We start from the raw sequence: 10,430 nt of genomic DNA on the forward strand, positions 1-10,430 counted from the left end.
AAATACTGATAATCACATTAAGTGAAGATGGACTAAATGTAGGAAAAGACAAAAATATTAACAAAAAAAAAGCAAGAACTATTTGCAAGCCCTCTATAAGAAACACTATTTAAATATAGTCATTTTAAAACAAAGGAGAAAGATATGCCACGCAAACATTAGTCATAGAAATGCTGGTAGAACTACTATTAACAAAGTATATTTCAGACAAAATAAGAAATATTAACAAAGCTAAAGATGAACATTTTATAATAAAGGATCATTATGGCAAGAATATACAGTAATCCTAAATTTGAACATATTTCATAAAAAAAGTTCCATATACAAAGCAAAAACTGACAAATCGGAAAAAAATAAACTTCTCTATGTTATATTTGGAGATTTCAACATTTGTCCCAACATCAAGGGAAAAAAAATAGAAAATCAGTAAGAACATAAAAAACTTGAACATTATTAACAAACAATCTAATTGACATTTATAGAATATTTAAAAATTACAGAGAATATACTCTTCAAGAATCCAGAGAACATTCACTCACTAAAATGGACCATACTTAGGGAAATAAAGCAATATTTAATACATTTAAAAGAAATGAAATCAGAATGTACTACATTTCCTGGCCATACAAATTAAATTGAAAGCCTATAATATCCTGTCATATTTAGAAATGAAACAATATTTAAAAGATCAAAGAAATGAAATAATCAACCTTTAAATAACCCATACATCCATTCTCAGAAATGGTTCTTCATCTAAACTACAGATCAAAAATGATTTGATCCAGGGCTGGGGTTGTAGCTTGGTGGTACAGAGCTTACCTAGCATACTAAAGTATCTCAAAAAAAACTTGCAAATGTGAATGGAATAAGACACTATTTTACAAGGAACACCATTTTTTCTTAGACTATAACAACTCCTTTATAAAACCCAAAGAGAAATTTTTTTCTTAGACCTAAGTTTTAGAAATATGGGATCTCCAAATCACTAGCATACATATCAAAGCTATGGACTACACAAACCTCAAAACTCATTAAGTTTCCCAATTTCACTTTGGTTGCCAGTTAACGAGATCCATGTACATTATGTATGTTTTTCTGTATTCTACTCTTGCCCTGGTTTTTATTTACCTTTGTATTTTTATTTTTTATAGAATATGTATTTATGAACTACTTTAAATTCTTTTAGGGTATTAAGTACTTTATAAAAACATACAAATGATTTTTAAAATTTTTAAAGAGAATCGAGTTCCCTGTATTTAAAAGTTTACCATTTAATCAAAGACACAATACAGACTATAAAATATTTTAAACATATGTGGTCTCATTATTTTCTCATAGGGGAAAAGGATGAGGGATAATGCACATCAAAGGGAGAGAGAAATAATAATGGTGAAGAGGTTAGCAGACAGGCAATTAGAACAGCAACAGGGTATTAGATAAGAATACAGTTGTAAATTTAATAACTAAATGAAGTTTTAGAAAAACTAAATGGTACAAACTAATTTTAGAGATTTAAAAACACAGCAATAAAATGCTTCTTTGAAACAATAGACAAAAGCTTATAATATTTAAAATCTCAACCAACAAGATCATCTGGGTTGATTTACATTAATATTAATGACTCTTAGTTCTACTTCCTCATTTCATAAGTTCACCTAAAGTCAAGAACAATTCAAAGATACTCTCAAAGAAAAAAATATAAAAGATTATTCACTACACAAGAATGACTTAAGATAAAATGGAAAACAAACATTCACCATGTTCAAAATACAAGCCTAGGTAACTGAAGTCATCAAGAATAAAGCTATTCACAGAAAATCAGACTATAATATTATGCACTCAACATAATAAAATAGAAAGCCCACTAAATAGTACTTAAAAATTAATACCAACATAATTCACATTCTCATTTATTCAACTTTCTAAAATATATATTCTTTAGTAGTTCATAAAATATAAATTCTTCATAAAATATAAAATGATAATCTGTCAAAATTTTTTCCAATGACAAATGATGAGCTTCACACTAATATTTTGGACACTGTGTATAGTTTATAGAAGAGAGTACTTTTCTATCCAATGGTATTTCCCGTTACTTTATTTCATGGAGAAAACCAAAAACACAATAGGAGAGAAACTGAGAAAAATATTTGAAAAATATAACAAAATATTGTACAGCTGTAACACAGAATCTTTCCTTTGTGAGGAATTATGGCTCAGTGGAAGGGCACTTGCCTAGCATGTGTGAGGCACTGGGTTCGATCTCCAGCACCACATTAAAGAAAAAAAAAACCTAAATAAACAAAATAAAGGTATTTTTTAAAAAATCTTTTATTTTTTTCTTCGTACTGGTGATTGAACCCAAGGGTGCTTGACCACATTAGCTATATCCCCAAACCTTTTTGAGCCAGGCTTTCCCTAATTTGAGACTGGTTTCAAACTTGAGATCCTCCTTACTTACTTTCCAAAGCAGCTGAGATGAAATTTTCCAAAGTGTGTGATCACTTAAATGCAGCACATATTTTGGGGAAAATCATAACTAATGTTTTCTTAAGAAATACAAGAATTTACAAACTATATTTCCCAAACTTGCTTAGACAGTTCACACAAATGTTTGTCTTATGATGGAAGGTCATAATTTATAAATACAGAACATGTGACAAGGACAGAGGAAATGGCAATTGGACAAATTCAAGGTTAAGGATAAATTCCAGCTAAGGATAAATACCAGTAAGATGAAAAAAGTTAACAAATTGAAAAGGTCTGTGTGAAAATAAATTAGGATGACAGCAAAATTCAAAAACCAAGTGGCAGATCAAAATCTGAACAATCTGTAGCAAGGAAAAGAGTGAGTACCAAAGCTGAAAGAAAGAGAGTAAATGACAAAAAGACCACATAGCATAAAACACCAAAGCAGTTTAACAATGGTCCAACACTATTTCTTATCTAAGAGTCCTTTAGAATTGGGAGGCAGTGAGAAAAATTGGCCTTCGAAAAGTTGAAAAATGGAGATGTAGATGTTACTGAGATTTCTCTTTTCTAAGCAAACATATTTATTCCAACACCGATATTCAAATTGTGATAATATTATAGTATGCATAAACATACTATATAAACAGGAGGAAAGTATAAAGTAAATTTTAAATGACTACTTTGCTACTATACAAAAAAATTTGAAACAACTTAGTTTTTTAATAATATAAATATTATCAGAATCTTATTTTTCACTTTTATAGACAATATAATACTGAACAAGTCTCATGAGAAAAATATCTTTCTTGACTGCATGAAAACCAAAGTGACACTTGTGACTGAAATGAATAGAAAGTAAATCTATAGCCTTCAAAATGAAAAATATTCAAACTTGGCAAATACTTCATATTATTTGTTTTTGCTTGCCAAGATGAGTGATTAAACAATTACAATTTATGAACTCCATTCCTAATCATTCAGTAGAATTGTAACATAAAACATTTAATAGAATTTACAAATGCATGCTAGGTTGAGTGACACACATCAATAACCCCAGAGACTTGGGACGCTGAGGCAAGAGAATAGAAAGGTATAGGTCAGCCTAACCAATTTGGCAAGAGCACTACCTCAAAAAATAAAATAAAATAAAAGGGCTAGACATACATAGCTTAGTGGTAAAATATGGGGTTAAATCCCCTGTGCATACCTCTCCCGAAAAAATTACAAATTCTTTTAAAAATTTTCTTTATTCCACAAGCAAAACAATTTTCTAGTTATTTCCAGTTTCTCCTTCCACTATGGAGTCCCCAAAGTCCTTACTTTCAGAACCTCTGAAAGACTAGGATAGGACCTATAATATTAAAGCAACATTTAAATTACCACACCAAGTATTTTTCCACTTCTTAAACTTGCTACATGGTAGATATATATATATACAGCTATACAAGTGTCAGAAATAAAGTTGGAAATATTTAATAAATTTAAAACAATAAAATGGTAAAAGAATATCTTTCAATCAAGTAGACTAAGTCTAAATCTTAGCACTGTTCCCTTACAAACTATAAAATTTGGGCAATATATTAGTAATCAATAGTTATTCAAGTGTAGTCCACAGGGTCTATGGCAATCCCCAAGACTCTTTCAGAGGTCAAAATTATTTTTATAATACTAAAATGGCTACTTGTGTGTTTTACCATGTTGACATTCCCACTGATACAAAAAGCAGTGGTGAGTAAATTGCTTTTTAACTCACATCAAGACAAGACACAAACCTATGCTAGTTAATAATCAAATATTCTTCTGTGTCATGCACTTATAATCCTTTAAAAAGTGACGGAGATGGGGGGGGGTTCAAGACCAGTTTCCTTTATGAAGCAGGAAAAAGTATTAATTATTAAAATGTTCAACCTTAAGTAGATGGCTTTTTTAACATTCTGTGTGACAAACCAGGAAGCACTTGTGCTACATACTAAAGTATCTCAAGAAAAACTTGCAAATGTGAATGGAATAAGACACTATTTTATAAGGAACACCATTTTTTCTTTGACTATATTTATTCAAACTTATCTGTCAGACATTTTCTCAAAAAAAAAGAAAAAGAAACAATAAACCTATCATTTAAAAAAAATTTACATTCTGTGTTTTTAAAGATTAAATTCCAGTTTTAGCAAAATGAGAATTTTGGAAAACTTATATTTGATACTATGCAAGTCATAGCTTCCCAGTTTCTGAATTCTCCAAAATTAGTAATATTAGGAAAAGTGATTTAAAAAAAAATACTGTAGAATTTTAAGTAAATATTTTCCAAATGAAGTGTATGATGTTACAAAATCATGCATTGTTCTGATACTTTCCAAGTACAGAATAAACCAGTGAATTTTAATCTAACATAGTTTACAAAATTCACTGATATTTTTTCAGATTTCACATTGCTACTAATCTTTAAGAAACGACCACTCCTCCCTAAGTGGTATTAAAAAATATCCACAATTATCTCAAAGGGCTTTGAACATACTCTCCCCATTTTTATCCTCATATCAAATTTTTTTTCAGAAACTTCAATCAAAACAGTGTATTGCAACAGCTTTACTCATCCCTGAGGCTCAAACTTTCATCCGTCAAAGGGGGTATGATAACAGAAGCACAGTATTGAAGTTATCATTGCTTTTAAAAAGAGCATTTATTTAAGTGTCAACTCCTAAGTGCTATACTATAAACATTTACATAAATTACTTCATTTGTTCCTTAGAAACCTTATATGAAGTAGGTACTTGACTCCTCAAAGAATCAGAGGATGAAATAAAGCAAGGATTTATGCAACACTTGATACAGATTCATTTATAACTTAAATACCCAATATATGGTGGCTAATTTGCTAATTACTACTGCCATCACACAATTATGTGGCCATCCTACTTATGAGACAAATCTAGCTAGTTATAAGGCTGATTCCATCCAAGATCAAATTATCAATAGTCAAAAATAATCCAACTACTCAAGAAAACAAAAGTTATAATCTCACAGACATTAACAGGAACACCTCATGAAAAGTCATTTGTTTTGATAAATTTGGAAGCTACATATAGTAAACCAAATCAATGGTTAAGTAGGACTTTGATACTCACCTATTTTGTAATGATCAAGTTATTTCATGTCTGACTGAGTTCTTTTAAGTGTCAAAAAAATTTTTTTTAAAAATCCCTGAATTAAGAACCAGGAAAGTGCCAATGTTTCTGCATAGATGTACAGATAATACATAATAAATTAATTTACAAATTTCTAGTTACACTACCTCTTTTTGCAAGCCATCTGGAATCTCCATATTCCACTAAAATATGTCTTTATGGGGATATTAATTAACATAAATGTATATATTAGCTACCTTCTGCTATTCTCCCATGCATTCTCCCAAAGCTGATATATGAAAGCAATGTTGTAATTTCTGCCCAATCCTTCCAAGATAAACTAGACTTCCAAATAAGAGCATCCACAGTCCATAACATACTAGTAGGAGCATGCATGTTTAATGCATATAAGCATGTGTATATTATGTACATATATACACTGTTTTATATGATAAGGATAAAAAAAATCATCAAATAAAAAGATAAAAATGAGATCCAGAGAATGTTGAGAGCCACACACTCTTAAATATACATTACAGGAGACACATAAAAAAGACAATCTAAAGATGTAGATAAAGGATACAAGATAGGATACTGGCTTTCTAAGGGCACTGCTGAAAACAGGTTTCAAACTATTCAGATAGAGCCAATGAAGTAAAATATCAATATTCACATCTGCATGCAACCTGAATTCAAGACTATTTAAAATACCAATAAAAAACATTTATTTTTCTGCACTTTCCTTTTGTGAAACAAAATTAGCTGGACTAACCTTATGGAATTTCTAAAGTGTCCAGCACACTGAAGGTTCTTAGTAAATATGTGAGTGTAATTATGAGATTTTATGGTCCTACGTAATTGGACTTAATTCCAAAACTTTTCAATAAATGGGAAATATTCCTTGTAATGACTCAAATAATTTGTATATTTTTTCCAACTTCTTAATTTCTAGACCTACTTATACTTATCTCCTAAGAGTTACTCCAACTCTTCCTAGTAAAAAATGTCACCATGGTTACACTAAATATAACTTTAGAAATCCATAAAAGATTTACTGGTATAGCATATTAACAGTGTACATTACATAAGCTAAAACATTTTATAGGATAAAAAGAAATATACCAAGAAACTGTCAAACGAGGCTATTTATGACTTGGGAGAGTTGGTATCATTACCAAAAAATAATGATAAACAGCAAGTGGATTTTCCCTGTTTACCCACTATTTACTACTATTAGTCCATAGTCCTGACAAATGGGCAAAGGGGGGGGGCAATAACTTCCCTGTAACTCTTTCAATCTTATTTAAAAATCAAAAACAAAAAAGCCCTCTGATACCAAGATAAATACAAAGCAAGAAAAAGTTCTATAATAAACCTATTTACTTTGCTTAGATCTGACCCTTATTCAGTTCATATCTAAAGAGCTTGGTCAAATCTCCAAATCCATTGTGCCTAAGAAACAACCACAGAGTAAGGGCTTTATCTTACTAGAAATATTCTTATCTTCATAAAAATTGCTTTTTTTTTAATGTTTCATTTTTGTAGTACCGGGGTTCAAATCCAGGGTCTACTGCAGGCCAGATAAGTACTCTATAACTGAGCCACATCCCCAGCCCAAAATTTCTATTTTTAAAAGTAAAAAAAGATCAAATACTATATTCTGACAAAAAGCATCCTGAATTTAAAGTACCATTTAAGTATTTGTGAAGATGCCTCATTTGTAAGTCAATTTTTATAGGAATATATGGTAATCAAGTTTCTGAAATGTTTCCTTCTGTTCAGAGTGTTCATATTTTTAAAAAGTCTACTTATAAACCTCAGGTTCATATACATAGTCCTTGGTCATACAAATTTAGGATATACAAAAAAAAAAAAGACCAAAAATTTGGAAGACTTTTTCTTCCTATTGATTTAACTACTAAGACTCAACATCAAAATGTTAAAATTATGATCATGTCTCAAGAAAAATAACAAACATTATAAGAAATAAGTATATGGGTTCTCATCCCTATTATTTTTAACTCTACCTTTATTTATTTTCCTATTAGAGTTCCTTTTACAGAAAGGGGGCAAAGGAACAGAAATAGGTTATTCTCTTTAATCCATTACCCTAAACATTTGAAAAGTAATCATATAAACTGAAAGCAACCTTTTCTAGTTTAGTTACCAATTTTAGAAACTTCCATATTTTAACTAAAAAAAAAACTTAAATTCATGTGGGTATATATAATAAGTAATCAGTTTAAAAGGTAAACCACACCACAGTATTATGAGAACTAATTTGCACTATGTTCACTTATGACACTGTTCCCTTTTACCAAGATATTATAATAAAAGCACCTTTAAAAAAATTCATGATTCAAAGGATCAAGCTACAAAAACAGAAAAAAATAGAAGTTCAACCTTAATTTAACTTAAATAGAATCTACATAAAATTTCACATTGTGAAAATAGGAAACAACCCTCAAATAGCTCAAAATATAAAACTGTCACTTGATAAGTGGTAAAACGTCATTATTCATTTTCAGACCTTTATACAAGGAGGTAACTTCGTAAATTCATTTTTCTGGAAAGCTTATTAAATACATATCTATTTACTTATAATATGAGGTGCTTTAGAGAATAACACATTTCACCTTAAGAGTTACTAAATGTATTGTCTGCACTTTTATTTTTAGCATGAGATAATTATAAGTACTTGTCATTTTGGAAAATAATGTTATTATTATTATTACTTGGAAAATTTTCACATCTAGCCTACTCATTATAAACACTAATTAAATCATAATATTTAAATAGAGAATACCACTTACTTAATATGGTTTAATGCAACAGGTAAAAAGAAACCAAGTGAATTAAGATAGACAGATGGAAAATCAGGACCAACAATTAAAACTGCAGAGATTATTTTAATAACAATGAATGAATTAGGTAATACAAAAACTTAACCAATTTTAATGAAAAGCTAACTGTAAGATAGTGTTTTAAAAAATCTGTACTTAAAAGCATAAAACTATGCCTAAGTGGATTTTTTTCACCAAAAATAAATAAAACTTCTAGAATATATTACATGCTGAAATTTTAAATGGCCAAGGAAAAAAAACGTTAAGATTCATCAACATCTGTATTTTACTTCTGTAAAATCCAAAGCATAATTTTAAGTGCAAATTAAAATGTGTCACTATAACTTTATAATCTAATTAGAATTTTAAAAACTGAGCCACTAAAAAAGTCACATGACCACTCATAATTACTAAAGTCTCTTGATGAAAGTGTAAACAACTACTCCTAAGTAGATAATTTTACCACATTGTTTTTAAGGGAACTCACTAATAGTACCAAAGGAAAGAAAGAGGGAGGGAGGAAAGGAAAGAAGAATGAAAACTAACCACAAAATAGTTTTTAGCAAAGGGGGGGAAAAGAGTATGTTGGCAGGTGTCTGCAAGGAGGTAGATAATACAATGGAATCAGTTTTCATTCCGCAGAACCACCATGAGACTTGCTGCAATGTCAGCTCCAGGCACACACTGAGGGACTCCAGAAAATGCTCATTGATCATGCAGCACTTTATAATGCGCATAGGCTTTTTTCTCCTACTAACCCCGCCTAGCTTCTCTTTGCAGCTTCTCCTAAGCCCTCTCCCCACAAAAAAATCTTTTCCTGGAGACAGCGAAATAGTTAATAAAAATTATCCTAGCAGCTAAGTATTAGGAATATCACTCACCATCAGAAAGCCTCTTTATCTAAATTAGGCAGGTTTTTTTTTCTTAATGAGGAAAAAGAAAAACAAAACAACAACAACAAAAAAACCTACTAACAAGCAGATAAGAAAATGGGATTTAAGTTCCTTTATCTATAAATACAATTTTTGGTAGTATACTATAACTAAGGACAAAATCAATTATAGTTTCACCTTAACATGTATTTCCTTGATTTATACAGATTTTTATAAAACTGATGCAGTTGGAAATATATATATATATAATTTTAAATTCTCACAGCTTGAATTACTGGAAAATTTTATTGATAGCACTCTAGTATTCAAACTCTAAAATTTTAGTTTCTAAAATTTTAAATTTCATAATGTACTTAATAGTAATCAAAGTCACATGAGAAATCTAGGATCAGAGTGTACCACCTAAATTAAGCAATTAGCTTTATATACTTAGTTTTAAGATAAAATAACCAGCCATTTTTAAAGAGTTAATTGGAAGCACAGCTTTAGGCTTAGATATGTAAATGAATTCTAAGACATAAAATACTAAACCTACTCAAAGCTGCTTTGCAGACCCCACCTTCTAATGAGTTAATCTAAAGGTCACCACCACACAAGGCTTTTTATTAAGTCCAAACCCCCTCTCCGTTTTTTATTTCCCTACTGAACACGTATCTGCAATTTATGAAACATGAAGTTTAAATAAAATAATTCTAGACTTATATGGTAATAGTGTGAACCAGACTAACAACATTCTCACACGGAATAAGGTCTGACCGTGTCCTGCTTTTATGCTCTGCCTCTCTTTTGCTCTCTCCTCTAATCTACTCATCTGTAAAATAATTCCAGCAGATAAGATTTCTTTGTTAAGATTTCAACTTTCATTTCATTTACAAACCTAACCCTACCTCAAGAATGTCTTCTAGAACATATGCTTCCATTTCAGCCGCTGTCTCCACCATGTTTTATCAAACTGCCATGTTTCTTACTGCACTATGATTAGATCATTGCCAGCAGGAACACTCCTCTGTGTCAGCAAGGGAACAGGAAATGGAATGTTCTATTACATGCCTAAAGCAGCTTAGCTGTTCACTAGCCAGGCATCTACCAAAAGAGCA

At 30.3% G+C, this 10,430-nt stretch overlaps 1 protein-coding gene across 5 annotated transcripts in view; it reads right to left on the reverse strand.

Annotated features, from left to right (window-relative positions):
• The window catches only part of Ankrd17 (ankyrin repeat domain 17), a 147,656-nt gene that overhangs the window by 105,633 nt on the left and 31,593 nt on the right, over positions 1-10,430 (reverse strand). The window contains exon 1 of one of the 5 annotated variants that reach the window (XM_021731646.3): positions 10,221-10,414. The exons of the other annotated variants lie outside the window; for them this stretch is intronic. Within the exon in view, the coding sequence (XP_021587321.1) occupies positions 10,221-10,274 (54 nt within the window). The 5' untranslated portion in view covers positions 10,275-10,414. Of the gene's footprint in view, positions 1-10,220; positions 10,415-10,430 lie in introns of those variants that run through there. 5 annotated transcript variants of the gene reach the window in all.

Source organism: Ictidomys tridecemlineatus, chromosome 9 (genome assembly GCF_052094955.1).
Source record: "Ictidomys tridecemlineatus isolate mIctTri1 chromosome 9, mIctTri1.hap1, whole genome shotgun sequence".
Taxonomy (NCBI): Eukaryota; Metazoa; Chordata; class Mammalia; order Rodentia; family Sciuridae; genus Ictidomys; species Ictidomys tridecemlineatus.